At 38.9% G+C, this 25,796-nt stretch overlaps 1 protein-coding gene across 8 annotated transcripts in view; it reads right to left on the minus strand.

Annotated features, from left to right (window-relative positions):
* The window catches only part of EYA1 (EYA transcriptional coactivator and phosphatase 1), a 160,269-nt gene that overhangs the window by 69,447 nt on the left and 65,026 nt on the right, over window positions 1-25,796 (minus strand). For 2 of the 8 annotated variants that reach the window (XM_074552382.1, XM_074552369.1), the window contains exons 3-8: window positions 16,726-16,772; window positions 15,184-15,311; window positions 13,296-13,358; window positions 2,917-2,997; window positions 960-1,029; window positions 409-554 (exon numbers count right to left, since the gene is read on the minus strand). In XM_074552382.1, the coding sequence (XP_074408483.1) occupies window positions 409-554; window positions 960-1,029; window positions 2,917-2,997; window positions 13,296-13,358; window positions 15,184-15,311; window positions 16,726-16,772 (535 nt within the window). Of the gene's footprint in view, window positions 1-408; window positions 555-959; window positions 1,030-2,916; window positions 2,998-13,295; window positions 13,359-15,183; window positions 15,312-16,725; window positions 16,773-22,228; window positions 22,904-23,795; window positions 23,994-25,796 lie in introns of those variants that run through there. The other 6 variants (XM_074552396.1, XM_074552388.1, XM_074552419.1 and 3 more) reach the window with 5 other exon arrangements.

Raw genomic sequence — 25,796 nt, forward strand, 5'->3', positions numbered from 1 at the left:
TCTAGTAATCTGTACCAGCTGAAATTCAGACTTTTACATCCCGATGTAACCTCACACACTGCTGGGGAGCAGAGCCCTGAGCAAGTCAGCAGGGGCTGGGTCTGTGTTATGGAAACGGAAACCCTGAGATCTCTTTTCCCATTTCTCTGCTGGATTTTTGATGTCACCAACAGAAAGCTAATCATGAACCTCTCCTCCTGACCCCAAAATGGGCTTTATTTTCTTGAGTGCCTTTTTAGCTCTTTAATACATAAATTAAACATTACTCATTCCAAGGTGAGAAAACTAACAGTCTTCCACAAGAAATGCTCTAGCGCTGTCCCACTAAGCACTAACCTAAGGGTCACAGAGGCTTGATCTAAAGAACATTTACCTGAGGAATAAAAGAGCACGGCCGGGATTTCTTACCATAGGAAGGGATTCCATAGGGCTGGCCGGGCTGGGGGTAGGTGGCATAGGCTGTGGCTTGCTGCATTCCCGCTGGGAACTGTGCCTGCCCATAGGCAGCCATCGTTTGTGAGGATGGGGTGGGGAGAATGTGTGGGTAGGGTCTGCTATTGATTACAAGGGACAGAAAATAGGACAGACACTGCATTAGACAGACATGCACGTTCTTATTTTTAGCTTTATTATAATCCTGCTGCTTCATTAACACATAATCATAGGCTGTGCTAGACAATGGAAACTTTAGGAGACAAAATAAGAAAGAAATAAGAATAATAATATAATAATAAAGAAACCATAAGAAATCAATAATAAAAGAACAAGTGAAATACGTACTTTACAAATATTTTTCAAATACATTCTTAGCATTAAAAAAAAAAATTCCCTAGAAGCTGCTGCAGTTCAAATTATGGCTTAACAGATGGACTCAATTATTATTTTAAATGAGGTTAAAATCTGCCTATTCCAGTTATTATTATTACTACTACTATTATTATTTTAAAAAGATATCATACTTGGAAGGGTAAATCTGTGGTGGGGAGAACTGGTGTGTTTGTCTTGGGCTGAAACCGCTGCTTCCAATTGCTGCACCAAGGAGAAAAGAAAGCACACAGAAGTGTAAATACACACACCAAAGATAAATATTATTTTTCCTAATAGAATTTCAGAGTATTAACAAGATTTTAATTAAATTCAAATATCATTGATACCTTAGATAGAAAATAATATTTTATGACGAACTATACAGGAATGCTTAACATTAAAATCTTGATTGCAAATCTCAAATACTAAATTGCCCCTTTGTACAATTCCTGAGCCATAGTTTATTCTTTGGTTGCACACAGGCAACATTTTCAATGCAAACAACCTATTTCCTAATGGAAACATTTCCCTTCATATTTTCAAAGGATTGTTGATATCTCAAGTGCAACATTTTATTAACTTTTAGAATTTTTAAGACCTACATTTTATGAAGGAGCTTTATGCGTGCCTCGATTGGAAACACATGGCCTACTTCAGAGCACGCGCCTCTTTTTAAACACAAAATAATTCCTAATACAGACTATGCATTACCTTATTACAATTCTATTTTCTTCCACCTAATCTGCTGTCTGAAATGCTTTCAGCCCTTTAAATCAGTATTGCAGAAGGATGTCCAGGCGCAGATGCAGTCAGTGAAATAGGTAAGCGGAGGAGGCTGCACCGCGAGCCGCCCCCCGCGCAGCACTGCTGACACGGAGCTCCCCCTGCACTGCTCACTGCTGCCAGCGTCTCTGGGTGCTGCTCAGAGTGTGGCAGCTCTGCTGGCCTCCTCTGCTCAGGACAATATTTTTGGGAGCCCTTCCATCTCTGGTTACTGTCTGGGTGTCACTTCTCCTCTAGGTCCCAAGGTGGGCCTGGGAGCCTTTGCCAGGAGAGAGTCAGCAGCAGGTTATGAGACTACTGTAAGATCAGACAGCCCGAGAAACAACAGGTCTTATTGCTAAGTGCTTGGAAATAAACAAGGCACACATAATTACCCCTCGCCAGCTACCCCCTTCCTGGCCAGCTACAGGGAAAATCCATCATCTTTACACTCTGGGAGGGAAGAGGGAAGCAGGGAGTCTCTTTCTGTGCCTTCTACATCCGATAATTTTTCTTTTCTGTGGCCTGTGAGGCTGCAGGCATGCCAAGTGTTAATCTCCAACCTTTACTCAGATCACCAAGATGTATGTAGCTACAATTAGGTACATACTGTATTTTCTTCTTTCGGAGAATTAAAATACCTTAGAAGCCTTTCTTTGGGCTTTCAGGCTTGATGCTTTCAAACTCAACAACCTTTACAGAAAATGGAGGCTGTGAGAAGACCAGGAAGGGGCTGGCTACCAGGAGTCTGACTGGTTGTGAGATGTCAAATTTTGCCACTACTGAAATGTAATCCCACAATATAATATTAGATCCTTTTCTGATTTGATTTGCACCATAAAACCAATGTGCTAGAAATACCACAGTTAGTCCACAGGTGTGCAAAACTGAGCAAAATCTTAGATTGTTCTCACAGCGTTTGTATCTTGTATGCCAGGAGCTAAGATGCATTTGCCTTCCTCTAAGAAAAGAAGTCTGACAAAAGAATAAATAATTTGGTAATAATAAATTACAATAAATGAGGAAGACCTGCTCCTCAATTAGAATAATAATCACAGAGGCATGTATGTTTACTCACAGAAAACAAAAAAAAAACTACTCTGGGCCAGAAAACTCCCTAGTGAGACTCCCACCAAAGACAATAAGCCTGATATCAATAAGCCTGATACTGTTATGTTCCTCACTTGGGGAAAACTCCTGTTGACTTAGACTAAAATGTACAGAAATCGGTAAAAGATGGAAAGTACAAAAAGCTTTTTGAGTGAGGTGAGCAGGTTTAGATCACATGGGATAAGAAAATAAAAAATGAAAAAAATGCTGAGTTTAAAACTTGGGTTTATTCCTTACCTGATCCTGAGAAATTGTCTAAAGACCCGTCTGTGGTAGTAGTAGTAGCGATCTCACTGCTGTTCATTGGTTCTGTTTTAACTACAGAAATATAAACAGAAGATATTCTATATGCTCCTAATATTCTTGCAGGTGCATGCACACACACTCACCACAAACACAAACTCAATAAAGCAAAACTCTGCCAAAATATTCTAAATCATGGCTATCAATATTTTGCATTTTATGTATTTGTCTACACAAACAGTGCAAAATACTGCCAGCTATGATTTATTTACACAAAAATATAAGATGATCAAGAGGGTTATTCCTGTCCCCAAGGAATAAAAGCCACTGTAACAAACCAGAAGTCCCCATGCAACTCTCTGCACCTGTCCTGATTCCTCTTAATCCTACAGACCCAACAATAAGGATCCACATTTAGATCAGGTCACACAGCATTTACAGGCTTGAAAGACAGCAAATTGAATAAGACAAAGAGGAAATAATTTTTAAATGGTTTTTGCTGAGGGCTGTTCAAATTTTGTTTCCAATTAAATAATTTTTCAGAGGAAAATTAAGGATTTATGATGTAGTAAAATACTTTTCTTGTTGTGGATTTCTCCTCTTAAAATGAAAACCAACTTTATACTCAACAACCCTGAATAAGAAAAGAGAACACAGTCCTCACCAAATACTTCAAAGAATGCTTTTACATTTTATCCCTCTGCACCCACAACATAACACGGCTGTCTGAGAGTTAAAAAGAAATAGACCAAGTGATTATTGCCTGGCTCATGCTGATTCATAATCAATAATCAATTAATGACTTTTAATAAAACCTCAAGTAAATTAACAATTTCCCTTTCTGTCAGTCCAGTGCAAAGTCTGTAATCCTAAGATCAGGACAGTATCCTGATCCAAGAGCAGGGATGGGGCTGACTTGGCATGGATGCAAAATAGGCACCAATAGCTACTCCCTACACAGTTTGAATATACATGTGTGTTCAGGAATTACAACCATCCCCAGCAGAAACCTTTGGTACCAAGTTCGAAAAGGGTGAGGCAGAGGGACGTCCCTCTTTTCACAGAAGACCTTTCCTTTCATTGCCAGTTCACATTCTTATTTCTGCATGTTTGACTTCCTTCACCAAGCCTCCTCCATGGGATTTGTAAGAAATCTCTCCAGTTTTTAGTAATCGTTCAGTATTTTCTTTTGACTCTCATGCAGGATTTCTGGCTACTAACTTGGGAGGTCAATGCTTAGCTGCACACAAAACTCTGCTGTGTCTGCATTAACAAGCAATGCAGTCCATTTAGGAAAGTTTCATGACGTGAAATGGTTGGGGCAGAGGGCCCAGTGTCCAGAGGCTGGGCATTTTTGAGAGCGGTTATACAGCTTGAGAACATTATCTGCACTTCTGCAAAGCAGCTTTTTTGAAACAAGTGAAGTCCAAGAGACTCCCTAAGGGGAATTACTGTGGTAAGAAAAGGTGGCCACGAGGTTCACTCCAAAAGTGCGCTCATGATTTGAACCATAACTCTATTACAAAGGTATTTCTTAAAAACACAGAATGTAAGTTATTCATCATCCATTTAACGACTAAATACTGAAAGTCTAAAACAGAGATACAATGAGATATTTATTGCAGAGTGTGTATCTAAGAAACACTTTTAGAACATGTTCTACAGTTTGTCAACCTAGATGTGAAAAATTATAGGATCTACATTATCTTCTGCCTTTTCTTAAAAGTTTATCACAGCTACATTTCAAAGTCAGACTCACACTTCTCTCATAGACTACTCCAAGTTTTCCCAGAATCTGCAAGTCTTCTGAGCCTAATTCCCATAATGCAATTGTACTTTGGGAATAAAAATGAAAGATGCTTTCCTCTATAACTGGCATCTGTGGTGGGGGAAAACAGAGGAAGATAAGACAGATTCACCTAACCTGGAGTAAAGGGTGGAAATTTTCAATATGTGCTTTCTCCAAACTCTTCTCCATTGCAGAAACAACATTCCATATTCTTCATTTTTAGGATCACTCCAAATTAGTAGTCTGAGGACTACACTGAACTGCTTTACACAGTATAGAGAAGTATAGTGTCAGTTGTTCTAAATAAAAAGCAGCCCTTCTGAAAAGGACTTGGGATTTCTGGAGGATGGGAAGTTAGGTGAGAGCTGGAAATGTCCATTTCCAGCCCAGAAAGCCCAACTGCATCCTGGCTGCATCAAAAGCAGCGTGGCCAGCAGGGCAAGGGAGGGGATTCTGCCCCTGCTCTGCTCTCTGAGACACTACTGGGAGAGCTGCATCCAGCACAGGAAGGACATGGACCTGTTGGAACAAGTCCAGAGGAAGGACACCAAGATGACTGGAAGGGTGGAGCACTTCCCCTGCAAGGAAAGGCTAGGACATTTGGGACTGTTGAGCCTAGAAAAGGTTTTGGGGTGATCAAATTGTGGTTTTCCAATACATGAAGGGAGTCCACAAGAAGAATGGAGAAGGACCTTTTACAAGAACATGTAGTGTCAGGAAAAGGGAGAATGGATTCAAAGGGAAAGATAGTAGGTTTACACTAGATACTAGAAAGAAATTCTTTACTCTGAGGGCAGTGAGGCACAGGAACAGGTTGCCCAGAGGAGCTGTGGCTGCCCCATCACTTGATATGTTCAAGGACAGGTTGGATGAACCCTTGAGCACCTATTTGGATCCTTGTTCAAGATACTGTTTTTCAACAAACATAATCAAAATCTGATTTCTGTTTCTATGAGTAATGAACAATACTTCTGTACAACATAGTTTAAAACTGAATGCTGTTTATTACACACATTATTTTAAAGATACAGAAAAAATATTAAATACAATGCACTGCCATCTTCATGGGAAGGAATTCTAGTTGCTGACTAAGGTGCTCACCAATTTTTCATAAAAACTTTGTCTTCTCTCTCAGCTGTTTTGTCTCCTGAATATATAAAAATCCCAGGATATAAGAAAGGATGTTCCCACTATCCTGGATCCCTGGATCTGGATACCCATTACTTGGGTGATAAAAAATATGCCCTAGAATGCTGTCTTTAGAAACAACCACAACCTTAATGAACCTTTGCAGCAAAGATAGCTGGGAATTTAATAAAGATGAACAGGTACTGAAAAACTCTCCGTGCTCCAAGCACTTTAAAATCCCTGAAAATTGCTGCATAATTCCTTCTAACAGCCTAAGCACTTTTAAGAGGATGAAATCTTCCTATACAAATAAACAAATTGAGAAGAATAGCCATGGGTTTACCTGCTGGAAATATTTACAAGTACTCTTACTGCAAATGAAGGTCTTTTGTCCAAGACAAAACTCAACTGCCATGGAGCATCCTTCACCCCAGAATCACAGGGAAAGAGAACTGCAAAGGGATTGCCTAAGAATACAAGGCTCACAGTCTATCCCAGCAGCACATGAGTCATCCCTGTCTATGTTGAGAGACATATGGAGCTGTCCAAGGAAGCCAGGCTTTGGCTGGGCACAGATCTGGCCCTGCCACATGCTGCTTACGGGTGCTCTGGAGTTCAGCTCTTCACAATTTCCATGGCAATTAACATTTCTGCAACATGTCCTAAGCTTTCACAAGATGACACTGGGACATGAGTGGGAATATTGCCACATCTAGACAACACATGTGGCAAGCTTGCCAGGACCAGCCAACACCATGCTCACTTGTGGTAAAAACTGTGAAAAGTGACACAAGAAAAGTTCCCCTTCCTGCTGTTCCTTTATCAAAACTGACCTTTACAGAGATGCAGAATCATCAGACTTGAATTCTAGAGACAGACCCTGATTTAGCAATGTACTACTAAGTTTTAGTGCCATCCAAATCACTCATGTATGAGATTATCAATAAGAAGTCCAAGAAGCAGACTAATGTCTTCTTAACCTGCTGCAAAAAGTCAGTGTTTATTTACAACCAGTGATTTTGATTTGCTTTATATATGGAGGATCTTAAGAAATTATGTCAACAAAGAGTTTTTTTCCCCCTTACTTTTTGCTTCTAGTAATTTGTGAGATTCTAAAAATACTTAAAAAGAAACTGTGTAAGAAACTACATGGAACAGTAGAAAAAATACGAGTAGCAGATAATAGCACAAATGCCAGCTTGAAGAAAAAAGGAAAAAAAAAATTCAGAGATGCCACAACCACTCATCTAATGTTATATAGATTGTTAAGATTTTTCTTCTAAAAGAACTCGGGGACTGCAAGTGCAATGTGCCCTGTTTTGTCAGCTGTATAGCAAAAGGTGGTCAAAAAATGACTGACATGGCAGTTTCTGAACTCTGTTGAGAGAGAGAACTCCAGACCAGAACCCACAAGTTCATGTGGTTCATTGGCCAAGTAACAGCTTTCTGAGTTCACAGCTTGTCATGCAGTTCCTGGTATATATATCAGTAAAGACTGTTATGAGAATGAGATGCTGGCTATTTTATATATGGATTTTGAGACCTAATATTTGGCTACTCCTAGCACAGAAGTTGTAGGAATACCTCATAAAGATTTGCACCTTCAAGCATGCAAAAAGTAAGGTTTTAAAATATCTTTTAAAAATTGCTTTTATTACATTAAATACATATAAGTCTTGCTCTACTGAACTAATTTTTGTTAACAGCTATACCATATACATTAAATCAGAACAAAAATATTGCAAACATGCCTGACATTAAATAGGTTTTAATTTTACAGTTTTAAGATTGAATTAACACTATGAGGTTATATTCTTTGTATTTTACAAAAAACTGGGCAAAATTAAATTACTCTTGGCTGACAGCTCTTTCATGGGCTACAAGAGACTCAACAAAGTGTGGTAGTTAGTTTATAGACATATATAAAAACACAACCTCTTGCCCTATTTTGGCTGGCATCTTCAAATAATAGTAGTAACTAAACACCATGTAAATCTTGATTAAGTACTTTATGTATATATAATCAATTGCTATTCACACACTTTTTTGCTTGACATCATCTTGTTTCTGTACTCACTGTACAAGCCCAAAGTTCACCTAGAAGCATAAAGATAATTTTTACTAACAACAAGACAAGAATTCTACCTGGAACCTCTAAGCTGATTATATTTTCCATTACTTTATTCAAACAGCCCTTTGTTTGTGGTGAAGAATCTTGCAATTATAAAAAGGTTACAGGTTACTCAATTATACTAATTCCTATCCAGGATATTATTGTCTCTGTCTATCACAGATTATCAAATCATCAGCTTCTGACCATGGAGCCTGATAAACTTGCTTGTTACTGCTTCTCAAAGAAGAGAACTCTTCCTGAATCTTATTGTCTGGAAACTACCAGAAGGTAATTTCCAGCCTAAATTTTTGTATGGTTTTCAAAAAAGTCCCTGCTCAAAGCAGCACATTCTAGTTCAAGCCCAGACTGTTCCCTGCTTTCCCTTCCTCTGATGTGAGAGGCTTCAAAACTTCCCCAATATTTGGGCTGTGGTTTTACTACATACACCCCCAAGACTCTCATCTTTCTCTTATGCATTTAAGGTGAAAGAGCTTTAACATCCTCATACCTCCTCATCTAGCAGTAAAAACCTTAAATTTACAAAGAAATGGTGTCACTACTACAGTGCAAAATCAGAAACAAAATCAGAAAGAAAATTCAAAAACATCTGGATAGAGACAAAGCTGGACAGTGTTTGTAGCTGCTAAGCAAGATTCTGCTTGGATTTTTATCTGAAAGTACAGTCAGGGGTTAAAATTCACTGCAGCTGGGAGATGAGAGTATCTGAGTCAAACTAAGGTTCTTATCCCTTCACACTCACATGTCCAATTATACAAAATGTTTTTATCTCTCCCCTGCAAATGGAGGCAGCATATATCCAAAACCAATACTTTTAAAAGTGTCATGGACTATTCTCTTTCCTATTTTTTTAAATTTTGTTTTTTTCAGCTGGGAATCTGACAATGCACATGGTTAACATTTTGCAGTGCTCCCAAACAGTATTCATATTCTTTAACCAAAGCCAGACAAAATGACCACAAAACATCCCAGGCCCAGTCATTAAGGGCAAAGAAGGTTGTCTTCACTACCTTCTGGGAACATGGAGGTTTTCATGTGAACAAGAGAGCAGCATGGAGAAGTCAAGCCTGCTCTGACACAAGACTATCTCATGAAGATAGAAGCACAATGACAAAGCAGGTGGGACTTTTCATAAATGGGAAATAATATGGTCCAGTGTCTGAACTCCAGGACTGACAGACTTAAAGCCAAATTCCCCTGGACAAAGAGAGATAGTTCTAGCTTCTTTTCCCCTCCAGCCAGCACCAGCAGCAGCAAATTCCCTAGCTCGTTTCACCAAATCTGGTGACACAGGTACTTCACTCACTGTCCAGGGGTGAAATGACATGGCTAACCCCGAAGCGTAACCAAGTTTCATGCTTTTTTATCTACTTGGGACAATCAAAATCCATCAGAAGATTATAAAGTGCAAATGCAAATGCTACATCATCAAGCCACAAGTCTGAAGTTGCTAAGGCTCTTCAAATACTACCCTATTATTGTGTGATCTTTGACTAAGATGTTCTACTTCTGTTCCTTCTGCAGGTGCACAGTGACAGCTGGAGCTGAATTTCCTTCTCATCTCATGTATTACTGGCCAGCATATGACAAATGACACTTCATGTGACATTTTTGTATGGAATCACACAACTGTACACACACAAGCATAACAGGCTGCTCCCACTGGAAAGACACCGCTCCTAGGATGATGTGTTGTGGCTGGTTTTGAGAAAAGAAGTGGACATTCTCACAGGCCCTTGAAACCCCACAGCCTGTGCACAACCACTCTGGGGCCCTTGGGCACACTCAGAGGATGCTCTCACACTACCACACTTCATCCACTGTCTGAAACAGCATGTGTTGTGAGCATCTATTTGAGAAGCTTTCAAAAAATAAATTATATTAAAATAATAATGCTTCTAAGATTTTCCTTTTTTAAAAAAAGTAATTTGTCATTTGGAGTATTTTGTTTACCTCAAATGCCTGTGGGACCAGTATTGCTATTAACTTATCACTTAAATGAAGTCCTTTCTTTCAGGAAAAACTTATGGAAGAAACTGAAATAGGGACTCTTTCAAAAATGGATGCACATACATATAGAAAAGACAGTAAGTAAATAAATATTTATTAGCCAGTCTCCTCCCCAAGACCTTGCAACAGGAGTTGCTCAACAGAGTCAGCAGAGAAGTGGACAAGTCATTTCACTGGCCAAGTGCCTATGAAAGAGGAACAGTAGAGCATTATGCTACATGTGCTCAGGACAGAAAGACTCTTGGTGAAGCAGAAGAATAAAAGATAAGACAGAGTCTGGAAGGAAGCCAGTGTAATACGGCAAGGAAAAAAAGGTGAAGAGCAGGGAAGAAAAGATAGATCAAGTCAGCCCCTTGCCTTCACATAAATCAGCTGTATCTGATTTTTATCCTCCAGAAGTGACATCAGGCGGAAGGCTCTTACTAGCCTCTACAGACCCCCAGCTTGCATTTGGGAGCCCAGGACCCCTGCAGTTTTTGCCTCTGGCCAAACAATGGTCCTCTCGCACTCTTCTGGGATGAGTAAAGAATTCAGCATCCAGAGCTCTTGATGCTAATACCCTACTAAAAGGCAAATAATACATCTACCTTTAGTATGCTATTATTTCAGGATGTCTAAATACGGAGGTATCAATTACAAGTTTCATACCATCAAGCTCCTTAGTGCAAACACAAGTATAGAAATTTCAGCATAGATAATTAGCAGGACCTCCAGAAATGAGTAATTAAAAGGTACTGGAATCCAACCAGAATCACCAAAAGAAGCATTATTTTGTCTGATTACCATCACCTACCATAACTTTGCATCCCAAAGCACACAAAAAGCCAAAAATTTTAAGTAAAAAGAGTAAATTAAAAATAATTCACTGCCAATGTGAATTGCTTAATTGTAATACTGAAAGACTATTTTGAGTGCTACAAGGTATTGCTAGAATCTCAAGAAATATAATTTACAGAAATATAATTTACTTAGAGAAATCTACATCGCATGCCATAACAACAATCAGCTCTACCCTCTCTATAGATTTTAACATCTTACTCCCCCATTACTTTAGGAAATACTGAAAACAATTTTTTCTCCATTCTGTAATACTGCAACTTGACAGCAAACATACCACACAGTGCTGTCTTTTGAAACTCTGAAGATGGATTTATGTTCACCAGACTTAAAACAACCTTTTTAATGGCCACAAATCAGATAGTCTCGTAGTGGAGAGCTTTGACTGCCTTTGTGTCAGATCTCATTCTCATGTTGCAGCAGATACTTAAAGAGTGAGAATCATTTTTTTCCAAAGGATTTTTGATGTCCAACTCCCTTTGAAGCCTCCCTTCCTATGTATCTTTGAAAATCTGATCTTCAATTTGTTATCCATTTTCCCTTCCCACTTGATATGACAATGCCTTCCCTCCTTCCTTCTTGAATGCTCAAATAAAAGGGCAGTAGCAGGTCTGTAGTGCTTAAATGAGTGAAGAGAAGTTGCTCAGAAAATAACAGCTCCTTCTCTCAGACCTCATCTATTCCATTTCAGTTGTATAAAACATCATCATGATGGGCTACAGGCTTCTGTTTCTCACTCTATGCCATTCATCAGATTTGATTTACATTCTTAAGATAAAAGTAAAGATCACCGTAGGCAGAAACTGGATGCAGTTGTCTGCCATGGAAAACAGATTTCCTACTCCTTTCAAGTTTACTGATTACTCACGGCCTTTCCCCTCTAAAGGGTATCCACCAAAGTGGGCACTGTGTTGGAATAGCCACCAGCTGTCTGATAAAACTTAATGAATGGCAATTTTATGGGCTTCTGTTGTTATTGTTCCTTTAACTCCTTCAGTATCAACCCACCATGGCAATTCACTGGCAAAGGAAGATTAGAGATAAAGCAAAACTATGAAGATTTTGATCCCTACTCTAGTAATTTGTTTTAAGAGATTTTCTTAGGCAAGTTATACAAGGCCATAATTTTGATGGTGTCCAGTACCTGCTCTTTTCTACAATAGAGGGTATGTTGTGGAAACTTAAAGAGAACAGGAAAACCTCAAATACTGTAGTATTTATATAGTCAGCATCACCTTGGCATACTAGGCCTGATTTTTCTGAGTGCCTTTAGCCAGACATTTTAGTCCTCTGCATTTGATCCTGGGAAACTTCTGTCTGGTCAAGATCTATAATTTCCTTGTTTCTTCCCTGTCACTGAAGACCATGCTGCCTAGCCAAGAGAAGAATTTTGCTCTCTCAAAGTGAACTTAAGCACACAAAGAGTTATATATAAGCTGCATGTAGAGATTAAATTCAGACTTAATCACACAACTAAATCCTCATTCAGTGCTTTGAAAACTTACAGCTAAGTGGCAAGCTAAAAATATTAGCTAACAAAGTGAGCTATCTTCCAACCACATCCTCTTCCAAAAAAACATCAATAGAAGACAAGTCTGAAAATGTGCCTTAGAGGAATTAATGAACATTTGTTTGAAATGCAGCCATTTCACTTTGGGACAGGTTTTTTTTTTCCCTTCTTCTTTCTTCTTCCCCTCCCCTCATCTAGTGAACATATCCTGTGCTTTAGGGTATGGAACCCTGTCAAAATCACACCCATAGTTAAATCAAATTTAACATATCTTTACAAGATATTTATAACATGCAAATACCTAGAGGCCCTTCTTCTCAGTCACATGAAGATCTCTTATGCTAGGGAACGAGGGCTCTTTCACATTAGTGAGAATCTGTGCATGGTAGAAGCTGATTTCACATATTATATTTGACATGTGAAGATTCAGCAACCCACATCTCCACTCCATGTGCAACAATCAAGCAAACCACACTGTAGCATCTAGAAAGAGTTATTCAGTGAGCCCTTATAACCACATCCTTACAATCAGCCACTTCTGGCTCAGCAGGATTCTGCTTCAAGAATTCCAGAAAAAATAATTTTACTTCAACCTTCATAAAAAAAAAAATATGAAACTTTTGCTTCATTCACTCCACTCCTTCTTAAGTCTTTTAAGCAGCTCAAGGAGCCTAAAAAAACATTTTCTCAAGATAAAACAGATAAGCAGTAAAAATTCCACCTTCAGATTCTTAGGGATCTGCTTCACTTACAAATTTTGTCTCTTGGCACACATCTCATTCAGAAACAAATTATTCTAGTTTCTTTGAAAAACTTTTCCTTCTTTGTCACTTAAGAGCAATCAGAGACAGGAATTTTCAAATTAGAGAGCTCAGAGCAGAACGGCCAAGCACAAGCTGTCTCTCAGGACACTTTTGGAACAACATCCAAAATCGCATGCTGAGTGCCCACGCCTGCAGCACCCAAACCTGCAGGGCTCTGTGTGCTAGGGCTGAGCAGCCAGTCTGCAGTGCTGAGGAGGGTCATGTCACCTGAGGGAAAAGGGCAAACAAAAGAAAACTGTTTGGCTTCATCTCAGGAGGCAAACATCTATTGCAAGTTAGAGCTTTTTGGGTAGAATTCACTCCAAGTTCTTTTACACTGGAAAGTTGTAGTGTCAGACAAATAAGTTACCATGGTTTAATTGACTTCCTTCAATAAACTCTGATACCTACCTAGAAGTTGAGATACTATTTCCAAAATCATTTTCTACCTGAAGTCAGTGTATTAACAGATACAACATATACCTAATTTCCTGACAAAGTAATATTAAGCATTTCTCAGAGTGGATGCACATGGCACTACATGTTGAACAAAAAGTCATCAGATGATGAACATCTTTCAGTGTTTCAAGAAACACCCCCTAGTTTTTTTTTTTTGCTACAAAAGAACCTTCAAGTTATATAAAAGGTATAAAAGCTCATGAAGTTTACAACAAAGGCTTCTGTGAGCTAAAGGAATTTTAATTTGAAAGGGCAATTTTATCCTGTACCAAAAGTGGTATATACCTGGTAATATGATATAAAAATATAATAACATACTTGTATATTTTAAAGGAAGAAGATTAATTTATGGACATAAAATATTTTCCTGCCTAAACTTCATGAGCACAGTAAATACTTTATTTATCCTTTAAAAAGGGTTTTGTTTTTTTTTATGGCTTAATATTTGATTGAAGCAATACTTTTACAGCAATAGCAAAAAGTAAATTACACACAAGTCTAGCACAAGTCCCTGTTAATCTGATAACCCATAAACTGTCCCCACTACCAAGGACTCCAATTACAATGAATAACAAAGATATGTGGGGAATTGAGGGGGGGAACTACATCTGCTTGATTGACATGTGCCTTTCCTGGAAAAATGCATGTCCATAATCCTAAAGAGTTTGACAGCACTACTACAACCCAGTTCTTAGGGGAAAAAAAACCGTATCTTTGCTACAACAGTTGTAGCAGTTTACCTATACAGTTATACTGAAGAGCAATACTGAATCTGTATGACTCTGTCTTCCAGTAATGCATTAAGTCTCTGTTCACACAGCCAGTTAAATGTCCCATATGATCTTTCCACTATTGCCATAGAAATGCTTCAGGAAAGAGCATTTTTTGCTGCTCGTTGCATAAACCCTTCTGTGTTTCATTATATGTATTATTACATGTATTATAGATGTATTATATTACTGGCAAAGCTGTTAGGTTGTTCTGCTGTTAGTATTCTACTGAGAACAAACATAACTTATCAACTGCCTGACTGCTTCTTGAGAAATAGGTATCAGTTTACCCCATTGAATTACTACACCTGTTTGAATTTTGGTCACTCCATCAGAGCAGCAAGCTAGCCTGAGGAACTTTCAACACTCAGTTTTATTAGCCTACTTGACAAAATTCTCATAGCCTTAGGAGCTTACAAAAAGTGAGACATAAAGAAATACCAGAATAGCAAGAAAGACTGAAAAATTACATTTTGTGCTATGGCAATTGTAAACACCTACTTCTTTTCTCTCATCATTAAACTACCTTTTCACTTTTTTGACTTTTTGACTTTTTTTTCATTTAAGCTCTGCACATACTACCTGCTCTGTCCACTCAAACCCCATGAAAGAAACATAAACCTGTAATGAAAGCTATTGCTGAAACTTGATAATAGTAACTACTAATAAACATTGAACATTGCCTTTATGTAACATATGAATAAACCCAGAACATTTAAAATAGTAAAACATTATATAGCGTGCTGACTGTGAGAACACCAAAGATAAAAAGGAGAAAAAAACCCAAATTATGAAATATGGGGGAAAAAAAAAGTCTGGCTCACCTTCTGTGCCATTGGGTGTCATGGAATTATTATTTATATGGGAGTTATCAAGTTTTGGACCACTGGGGGATTCACTATTACCACTTAGTCGTCTGTGTGGGCTGGCTAGATCCTGCATTTCCATAGACCTGAAAACAAGATGCAACTTGTTTTAGTGACATAAATCAACATGAATTACAGAGGAACTGCCTTTATGAGATGCAGCCTGCTATTTATCAACATCCCAGAAACGCTTAGTAAAAAATTAACTACTTTTTCCAACTTATCTTTTCCAGTGGTTAACTCATGTTGTAGCCCCAAACATGAGTGGAAAGATACTTTAATTATTTTTGCAGCTTGTAACTAAATAAAACCTAGATTCCAAGCACTGCACTTTAAAAATTGATGCATTCTCATATTTTTAAAATACATACAAAGACGGAATCACCAGCATATGAAGATATATATTCTCTTGAAAACAAATTAACACTGCTTTTTCAAGATTTACCACTCAGTGGCAATATAATGGGACTCCAAAACAAATAAAACACTTGAAGCAATTGTGGAAACCTATCATCTACTGACAGGGAATGAGATATTCCTGATGTATGTGTTTACTCTGGCAAACTACTTAATTGTTCCTCTGTTTCCTTTGAAACAAATGCAGCATTAAAACATTATTATGTCTGCTCACTTGTTTGCTTTGTGGATTACATAAAGCGTGCCCAACTGGGAAGGGATCTGCCCGACATGCAGTGAGTCCATGCAGGCGCTGGTGTGCCTGAGCACTCTGCTGTACCTCAGCAGCTGTCGCTCACTCAAAATGAGGAAAGAGCAATTCCCAGCTAAAGCAAAAATTAAACGTTTAAACAGCATTAAAGCAGCTAAATATTTCATATTAGTGCTTTCAATGGCCCTAGATTAACAGGACAGCAGTCATCACCACCATGACATATCCCTTGGTTGGTGGTGGGGCTTATCACTGAAGTTCCCTACCCTTCTGTGCCTTTATACCTAAAACTTTTGATATTGTTATTTGATGTACTCATTCAAAGTAATTGCTCCCAGTAGAAACTTCATAGGTTACTGTGCCTCCAAGGCATTTGAGCTAGTAATTATTCAGTTTAAAAGTAATGCTTAGGCTCTTTTAAAGACTATTAAAATTATATATAAAATTACTCCTGCAGTAATGGTATAAATATTCTAAGTGTCATTTCAGGTACGAAGCTTTTGTATTTTAACTGAAGTTTTATCACAGATTCTAAACACAGATTCTTCATTTATTATTTCTTTACCTAAAACAATCTACACAAAAAGAAGATGATACTGCTATGAGTTCAAAATGCCTGCATCAAATATAAACTCATACAATTTAGTGGAAAAGTTACGTGCTCGTGGTTTACAGACTTGGTTGCACACACGTAAAACCTACGCTCCAACACTTACTCATTTGCTTAATGTGAGAAACAAGAATAAATACTTTACTTATCACTTGAAGTTTAAAAAAATAACCAACAATAGAAGGCTTGTAAAAAAATTAGCAATTTTCAATCAAATCCTTACCTGCAGCTTGAGGAAACAGCATCTGAACTGGTTTGGGACTTCTGCACCTGTAAACCAGGGAAACAAACAGAAGCTTCTATTACTCCACTTTACTACGAGGCCTTAATTTAAAGAAAGGATATCACTATGGATGACAATTCTCTCCTTTAAATCCAAAGGGAGAGGAGGAGGGTGCGGTGCCCCTGAAAGGCATATTGTCTTTAAATTGAAGGCTCAACTGTTGTTTCCCCGGCAGGTCGCTCTCCCTCCTCCCCGCGCCAGGGGACGGCAGCCAAGTGACGGGATAGTGATTCATCAGGGGCCCGTGACAGCTGCACAGGGGCTCAGCCCTCCTCCCCCGGCTCGGCTCGGCTCGGCTCGGCTCGGCTCGGCCCGCGCCCCGCAAAGGTAACCCCGCCAAGGGCAGCGAGCTGCTCCTGCCCCGAGCCCCGCAGCATCCTCCGCTCCTCTCATCCCTCCTTCCGTCCTGACAGATTCTTGCCCTCATCACACTGGTTTTCTTCTTCCTTTGCTCCTCGCCATCCTTCCTCTGTGCCACGGGGAACCCACCAGTCAAGCTCACCCCAAAGGCGAGCTGGAGAGGCTGATGGTATTTTTGGGGGAGGAGGGGTAGAGAATAACAACGGGCAAGCCTACCTATGGTAAAGACCTTCACTACATAGCACACAGCCTGACAGAATCACCTCTAAAAGAAGCCCATCTCCAGCCAGGTCAAACTAAAATAAAAACTCCACACGTTATTGCATAGTCTTACTCCTAAAAATTGGAGTTGCTAATTTGAGATTTCTGGTAAAATCACTTAAAAGGATACTTCTGGCTAAATAAATGGGAGGAAGCTGTAGAATTTACCTCTGAGGTCGCTCATGAAGAAAAGGAACCATTTTCCACTGGAAAGCCCACCAATAATTTTTTAGTGTAATCAAATCATTCCTTTTATAACTCAGGTGAGTAATAGTTTTCATATTCCATCAGAAAAATTCTGTTGGTTTACTAACAAACTTTAGGCAGTAACAATTGTCAGCAGGTGATAAAATTCAGGTGGAAATACGCTCCTAGACACTGTTAGCTTAAAAGCACACAAAAGCTTCTCTGGGCAAGGTATATATCCTCCCAATGCCTGCAGTGAGGATCTTTCTTGTGCATTTCCATTCAACCTGAACTGACATCTCTTAAATGATCACAGAGCAAAGACAAGGGAGATGAGGCATTTTAAGTGCCATAAAAATCATCCGAGCAAATCCTACTTATGTGTCTGTAGGGTGGGTTTTTTGTTATTTTTAATCACAGACAGAATTACTACTAGCAAGAGTAAACAACTGCTAGGGGCAGTCAGGCAAGGAAGAACATTACGAATGATGTCAAGAAGCATGCAATAATGCATGCTGAAGAACATCAATCTTTTTATAACTGGGCACTTAAAGTACTGCATAACACGCTTTTCAATACATCGCTGCATGCCAAATCAAACTAGACTTGCAGATAGAGTCAAAACTCTGCATTTTGGTTTAAGGAATTTTTTTCCCCCCTTAGTTCTTTACCCCAGAAACTGCAGCAGAGTGCCTTAGGATATACTTCTGCTGTTACTTCTAAACACCTGGAAAAAATTATAGGTGAGAACTAAGTTTGCCTACAGAGCTATCTTCACTCCCTCTTGCACAGGATCTTTTAAAACCCATCTTTTATAATAGAAAAAACTTCCTTTTTAAAATGGATGCTTTAACAAACCGATATTTTCCAACATGCACTACACAATTATTAATACTTGATTCAAATTTTAAAAAATGTAATCCTCACTATTTTAAGTACCAAATATTTACAAAAATAGCAACTTCCATACATTTGAAAATATATACATCATATACATATATATATGTCCATGTATGTGCATAGCAAGAAAGATCTCATTAATGAATTTGTGGGACAGGGCAAAAAAAATAACCAGCTCATTCACAGTGAATTAAATATATACCTTAAATGTCCTCCAACACTCCATGATTTGTGAAAGTTCATATCCACAATTTTCATTAGACATACTTTAGATATATTCCTTTGTGTCTCAAGGATTATTTAAACCATGTGTTGCACATTACCAAATTTAAAAATGACTCTTTAATCAAAATAACTTTAAAACAACTAATCCTCACTTAGGCTGGTCAGCTGAATCCACAGAGTGGTCCAGGAAAAATAAATCTACTCTCAAGAATGCGAATGCAGACAACAATTAGACACAGATGTGACTGAAATTAGTTACAGTTTACAAAATGCTACACTTCACATGCTTTCAGTTTTTTATGTGCAGTACAAAATTACAACGTAGGAAGGAACCACACTTATGACGACCAGTTAATTCATAGAATAAAAACATTTCTGGGTGGTGTGTGCTTGTGCTTTCTCTCATATATTCCCATTTTGTCAACAGGTTTCTGGGTAATTGAAGTTTGGCAACATAACTCACATATCAAATAAAAAGTGGGGGAAAAAACCCAAGTGCTTGGCCTTAACTGGATAGAAATGGGTCACAAAAAAAAAAAAAAAAAGGAGCTGTCACACCCCCTTCATACTCAATGCTCTGCTTAAACTAAAAATGTCTTATAGGCTGAATGGCATACAAGTTCTTCCTAATGCTTCAAAAACATTACTCTGTATAATTTGATTTTTGTCAGTAACATTCACATCTTTCTCCTTAATACAGACTGCAGATTGGGCACTATGTAGTACATGGTGAGAAAAAAAGGACAATGATAGCAAAGCTACTTAAAATTCATCCATTTAAGAATCTTAAATCAGTAACATCAAATTCTGATTAGTTAATGAGGTCTTTTAAGTTTGCCCTTTTTTCTAATTAAATTTATAATTCTTCACAGATGTAGGTTTTGTTGATGTTCAATTTGTCTCTCTCATTTTGTTAAACCTCACATAGTACTCCACCAATCCACTGAATAGCCACATTAAATCTGTTAATACCATGCTCTTCAACCCCAGAAATTATTTCCAGAAGGCAAACTTGCTTTGAGAGATCATCAAACAAGACTTAAGGTACACATTTTATCACATTTTCCCTACCACAGAGCTCAGGATGCAGAGGAAAATTCATGACTTTTGCACTGTTTATTATACTTTGCTAAATTACAAATCAAAAGCATCTGACAGAAGATCATGTATGAAGCCAAAAAGTTAATAATGTTCTGTGAAAAGTAAACTGTAAATGGGAAGAGATTCTAAATTTCAGCAGCACAGAGCAAATAAAATGTAGGTACTTGTCTAAATTACAGGTTTTCCACAGTATTTTTGCTTGCTAGGAGCAATTTTTTTAATGGCTATAATTTAAAACATTTTTCCAGCTGAAAAGAAATTTTCAAAGTGAAAATAAGAATTTAACCCAGAAAACTATCGCCAGCACACACGTTTTCTCTTAAAATACCGTTCTTCTTTAAAGAAGCAAATTTCAAAGACAATGGCAGTTTTCAAATGAAGGTGTTCCTTCTTAGGAAAAAAAAAAATCTGTCATTTTTGGGAAGGGGTGGAGGGAGGGAGGGAAAGGGACTTTTTCCCCAACAGCACTCTTTATCTCCCTAAAAGAGCAAAGCAGTCAGTATCTACCGACATAATGGCTTCAACAGCCAAAATGTTACAAAACTAAAATGCCAATTGGCTGCAGAAAGGCACCTTGCTGGCAACCCAGGAAACTTAGTAATGCTTTCACTCTTCCAACAATCATATAATGTTGGGCTCCAAGAGGCTGGGCTTTTTCATTAGATATTCACATCAAAGACAAATTGTACTTATTAAATTAAAAGCAAGTAATTGCAGTTATTAAATTTTTAATTGCCAGTTTAAATTCTTCTGAAGTGCTATCCTGTGTGCTCATTTCATACACTCATGAATGAAACATTTTGAAATCCCAACACTTTCTTCCCCTTAAGAAAGAAATACTACAATGTGACAATGCTTCTATTATGACCAGCCATTTAAGAATGTCTTTCTGCTTTTCCAAGATTTTTTTTGGCTCCTGAGAAATATTTCATACTTATTGCAATTCAAACAAAATGATTACTCATTCTTTTTTTCTCCTAAGGTGAAGCATGACTCAAGCCGTCTGTCACTGCACAGAACTGCTGAGAGGGGATGGCTGCTCATTTCCAGTCCCTTCCAGGCCTTGGGAAAACTCTGACAGCAGCGAGGTGCTTGGCTAAAAACTGCATGTCATAGGTTTGTGAGCAACATGAAAACACTGTGTGCATACGTGTTTATACACCTGAAATTCTGTAATGTGTTTACACACACGTATACCAATGTACTTTTACCAATGCATATCCATATCAATACTATTCATTTATTTGACTCCCCAAAACAGTAGTCTGCTTCTGGCAGATGCTTTGCGAACCATCCCAGTATGGGTTGGAAAATAAAATAATCCTTATACATGGTATCTAATGTTAAGAACTTCCAATGATACACTACACCACATTTCCACTTCTTATTCCAAATTTCCCCCAGTGCTCATTTTTAAATTTAAGCAAACTACACGAAACACACTATATCATTTTTTTTTCCCGGAAAGCTTTTATCTCTTCCGCTTACCTCAATTTTGAATGTTTGCTTACAGAAGAAAGAAAACCACACCAAACCCCAACCACCTTCAAAGAAGCGTTTTTAAGTGCACTAACACCTTATTTTTCCAGAATCAATCTTGCACTGTAAAGGGCAGTCCTTCCTCTTGGTGTTTGAAACACCAAGAGAATGTTTGGTGGGTCTTGGTTGCTCAAAAGGAAGATGTAAATTTAACAAGACTTCAGAATGTCTTCACCTTCCTTGTTCTAAGATCACCCTTCTGAATAAGCCACCTAAAAAGTCAATAAACGTCAGATATTTCAGTTGTGTAGATGTTTATTCTGTCATCTTGAAAAGTTCTCCTGTGGGGATCTGCATGTTTTCCTTGGTGTTTGGAAACTTTAAACATATTAAGCGAAAGGATTTCCTGCTTCAGAAAGCACTGTCAAAATCTCTGTCAGGCATTCTTCCTCCCAATTTTCTTTATTATTTTTCTCACGCTCTCACGTCTCTTTCAACAAGATCTGCTGATTTCGTACCGTACGTGCCTATTTCCACCCCCCATTTAACATCTCCCCATCACGTTACTGCTATCTGCCGAACCATTAGCGCTCGAGGAAATCAAACAGGAGAATCCCCAAACCTGGCTGATCACAATAAACAGAACCTCCTAACATCTGTTTTGCGGGAAGCCTACAAACCCCAGCCTGAACTACGGCCAAAATTAATGCTGCGCCCAGTGATTTATAATTGAGCGCCGCTCTCCTCCGGGGCGGCAGAACGCGCGGAAAGCGCCGCTGCCCTCGGCGCCGCCCGGACCCCGCTCTGCTCGGCAGCCGGGCTGCGGCAGGGCCCCTCTCCCGCCGCTGTCCTCCCTCCGTCCCTCGCTCCCTGCCGGCGCTCCGCCCGTGCCGCTCCGCTCCGCGGCCGCTGTCCGTGCCCCGGTACTCACGGTGCCGCTCGGCGCTCAGGGCGCGGCGGGCGCGCCTCCCATGGCGCGGCGGGGCAGGAGCGCCCCGGGCCGGGCCGCGCCGCGCCGGGCTGGGCAGACAAAGCGCGGCCGGGGGAGGCTGCCTGCAGCCCCGCCGTCTGTTTGCTCAGCCGTGTGCGTCTGCCCAGGCACTGCCTGCGGGCACGCCGCCGCTCCCGCGCCCGCTTGCCTTCTCACTCCCCTTTGCCTTTTTTTTTTTTTTCCTTTCTTTTTTTTTTCTTCTTTTCGCCTTTGGGTTTTGTTTTTGTTTTTGTAATGCAAACCGCAGCTATTCTCTTGTCCCAGCCTTATTGGTTTAAAAGCAACAACTGCAACGAGGCTTGCGCGGTCTGAAGTCAGCCGTCCTGCACGGGCGAAACGCGGCCGGGGCTGCCGCGCTCCGCCGCGGAAACTGCGCGGCCCCGGCCGCCCCCTCCGCCCCCTGCCCGGCCGGCAGGGCCCCCCTTCCCTGCACCTTCCTCAGCCTCACCCCAGAAAAACTCCTGAAAATCCCTCGGGCCCCTCCTCATTCAGAAAGTTGAATTGTCCGTAGATGCGTCCCCTCTTGTAAACTGGGTTTAAACTAAAGCCGTCCTAATAGAATAACCGGAATGACACCAACATTATGTCAATGAGAGAAGCTAAACAGGGATACTCATAGAGGCTCTTAAGCGTACAACCGGCGTGCACGTCCGGACATGCCGTTTTGATTGGATATGTAACAGATTTGTTCTCAAATATCTAAGATTCTTGCAACCTTGTAAAGAAAGGGTCTGCTAAAACTATTTAAGCTACCCTTCTCCAATTTAAGGGTATTTATTAAATAAAATATCTGGAACTTTTAAAATGGTTTAAACCACTTAAACCATTAAATATCTGTACACCTAAAAACAATTGCAAATATAGTCAAATTCGTATTTTAATTATTATGAATCACTTACTAAATTTTTAAAATTTGAAACTGTATAAAGGCTGTTTCCAGAGATCATATAAATGTTTCCAAAGAAGGAAGAGATGGTTGCACGGAGTTAAATTTGTGCATTAAGTAACCTTAGCTTTTACCAATCAATAGGTAATTAAATAATTTAATTAGTAAGCCATTAAACTGAAATGGGTTTATGATACTTTTCTATTACAGAACTTTTAGTTGCTCATAATTTAAAAAAACAACAACAACCTAACTCTTTCAAAAATATATACATTACATTAAAAAACATTATAACATACATAGTAACTAAATTTGACCAGCATTCTCCAGAGCATTTCCACTACGCAGACAGTATCTTTCCCTTCATGTAACACAAATTTTTCTGCACTGTTTTTCAGTGCTCATAATCCAAATATGATGAGGAAAACAGCGTAACGATTCATAGTTCCAAAAAAGAAGTCTTAATACCGCGCCGGGTCTAAAGTACTAAATTTTAAAAAACCAAAACATAACCAAAAATCAGCAACCCCCCCCAGTTTTATACTGTATATACAGATTGAAACAGAACTTTTTTTCCTCTTTACAAAAACCTGTGGTTATTCACTGCTAATATATCCTTACCTTCAATTAACTAATCTGTGAATGTGAAAGCAATACTTCTAGAGGAGAAATATCTTCTGGCTACTACATCCCAGTAAGTGAGACATTATTTTGCAGCAAGTACATTGGGAATACTTCAGGAAAGCAGATCGGTTTGCAAAGCTACAAGTCAACCTCGAGCTGAGAACGCACCTAGGATTTCATTTTGTTTAGCGGAGAAAAGGGATCTCGGGACAGTCACACACCATATATGGGAAGCCAGGTCAAAATAAGCAGCTTTCGATTGGGCTCGTCTGCGTAGCCAGCACAAACACAATCCCATCACTTCTTCAGAGTCACAAACCACAGCTCATGCCAAGAAAACTATTTACCGTGTTCTATATTAAACTGTGAAAGAAATGCAAATTACTTATTATGGAGTCACGCAGTTGTGTCAGGTAAAAGTCACTGAAACCCCGAAGCAAAAGGCTGTGCAACCTTTCTGAACTATACACTTTTTTGGAACAGCCACGATCTTCTGGAAAATGCTTACCACTGAATTCTTTACCAGTGTTAATAAGATCATTTTTTAAAAGCTCTACCCAATCTGATATAAAGACACATCTTGCTTCACTGACTGTAGGAGCTACATCTATTAAAAGAATAATATCAGGCAGAGATTTTAATAAAGCAGAAGTTCATTTTTTTTTCTAGAAAAACTCAAAAAATAGAATATTGTTGTTTTGAGATAAAATCTAACACTGGAAAATGTAACTCAAAACTCTTTTTCAAAAACAGTGATACTTAAATGACGATATGGAAATAAACTAATATTTTAAAAGAATAAAATGTGTGACTTCACTGTGACTTCACTGAGGCATGCAAATTTTAGCATAAATCTATTTCATTCCAGTATTGAGAAAAAAACCCACCAAAACCAAATAGCACAAATATATGAATAAATTTTAGTATTTTAAATGTAAAGTTCACTGAAACAGGCTTATTGTTGTTTAGTTTATAGTCCCTACTGGGAGTTATATCTAAGTAATAACTTCAGGAGTGTGCCCAGTCTCTGTATTTAATTAAAGTAAGACAGATCCCCACACACACATACAGAGCTTGATGATTGAGGATAAACATGGGATAAATTACACAGAGGCTAAGATGATCAGAAAAAGGGTGTTGGCGATGCTTTGCAAGAAAAGAACCAGCTTTGAATTTTTAATCTCTTCTGTAGTATGGCATGTAAGCAGTATGGGAACTGAAGCTATATAAATGATCTAGATGGAGGATATGAGATAAAGTAGGGTCCTCTGTGTTTATACAGCCATTAAAGAGTGCCTTAAAGTTCTTTATCTGATGTCTGAAGATTGGACTTCAGATCAGTGTATATCATTACCCCATGACAGACCCATGATAGGGTCTAACCTATGAACTTATCCTACAGCTGATACCATGGACCAGATCCTCATTTGGTTTGGGTGAGTGCAGTTCTTTTTATTTCAATAGGTAATCTAATTATGACAGCTGAGTACTACACCAATTTGAAACCTACTTAAAAGAGGTTTGTTTACTTATCTTTTGGGGTTTGTTCTTCCCAGTAACTGCATACCAAATCAGTGCAGGGTGGGTTGTTGGTCACTGGCACCCAACATCATTTTCAAACCACAATTGCACTAACACTGGGCTTGGAACAGAGATTTCAGTGGGATTTGCATATGTTTACATCATGCCTAAATTTGTCCTGATTCTGCATTCCCATTAATGCAGCTGGCATCACAAGAGTCCTAAGAAGTAAAGGACCAGGCCTATTACATAACATCAAATGCACAACAAGCCACTGGGTATATTATTACAACCATTACTCATGCAATATGGTTTTAACTTCATATGCAGTGTCACACACTTGTTTTAGCACAAGTAAAATGGGTCCATCTGGAGCACAACATTTACTGGGCGCTTAGGTGCCACAATTACAGATGTTCTGGTAATTAAGAAAAATTAGATGTAAGATGGATATGGAACAGTGGGATGTTCATATGT

The sequence above is a fragment of the Zonotrichia albicollis genome, chromosome 1 (genome assembly GCF_047830755.1).
Source record: "Zonotrichia albicollis isolate bZonAlb1 chromosome 1, bZonAlb1.hap1, whole genome shotgun sequence".
NCBI lineage: Eukaryota > Metazoa > Chordata > Aves > Passeriformes > Passerellidae > Zonotrichia > Zonotrichia albicollis.